The 215-nt window shown below is 51.2% G+C and overlaps 1 protein-coding gene across 1 annotated transcript in view; it reads right to left on the bottom strand.

Annotated features, from left to right (window-relative positions):
* LOC119590657 (major facilitator superfamily domain-containing protein 6-like) overlaps positions 1–215 on the bottom strand; it is a gene marked incomplete at its 5' end in the record, with an annotated part of 22123 nt that overhangs the window by 4873 nt on the left and 17035 nt on the right. Inside the window, 1 exon segment of the mRNA XM_037939333.1 lies at positions 35–164. Within this exon segment, the coding sequence (XP_037795261.1) occupies positions 35–164 (130 nt within the window).

The following is a 215-nucleotide window of genomic DNA, read 5'->3' as shown; positions in this document are numbered from 1 at the left end:
ATATCCCTCCCTCTCTTGCTCATCTCTGACTCACCTTGGTACTCAGGCTCGAGATGGTCCGTGAGCAGGGTGAGCGAGAGGCCCGGAGGCACTGGCACTGCGGGGATCACCAGCAGGAACAGTGACAGTAGGCCTGACACGGCCACCATCACGGAGAAGAACAGCTGGAAAATATTAACTTTATTTTGTTGCCTGTTTTTTTTTTCTTTACTCTT

The sequence above is a fragment of the Penaeus monodon genome, chromosome 27 (assembly GCF_015228065.2).
Source record: "Penaeus monodon isolate SGIC_2016 chromosome 27, NSTDA_Pmon_1, whole genome shotgun sequence".
In the NCBI taxonomy this organism is placed as follows: Eukaryota; Metazoa; Arthropoda; class Malacostraca; order Decapoda; family Penaeidae; genus Penaeus; species Penaeus monodon.
The sequence above is the reverse complement of the archived record's forward strand: the minus strand, read 5'-3'. Positions and strand labels throughout refer to the sequence as shown.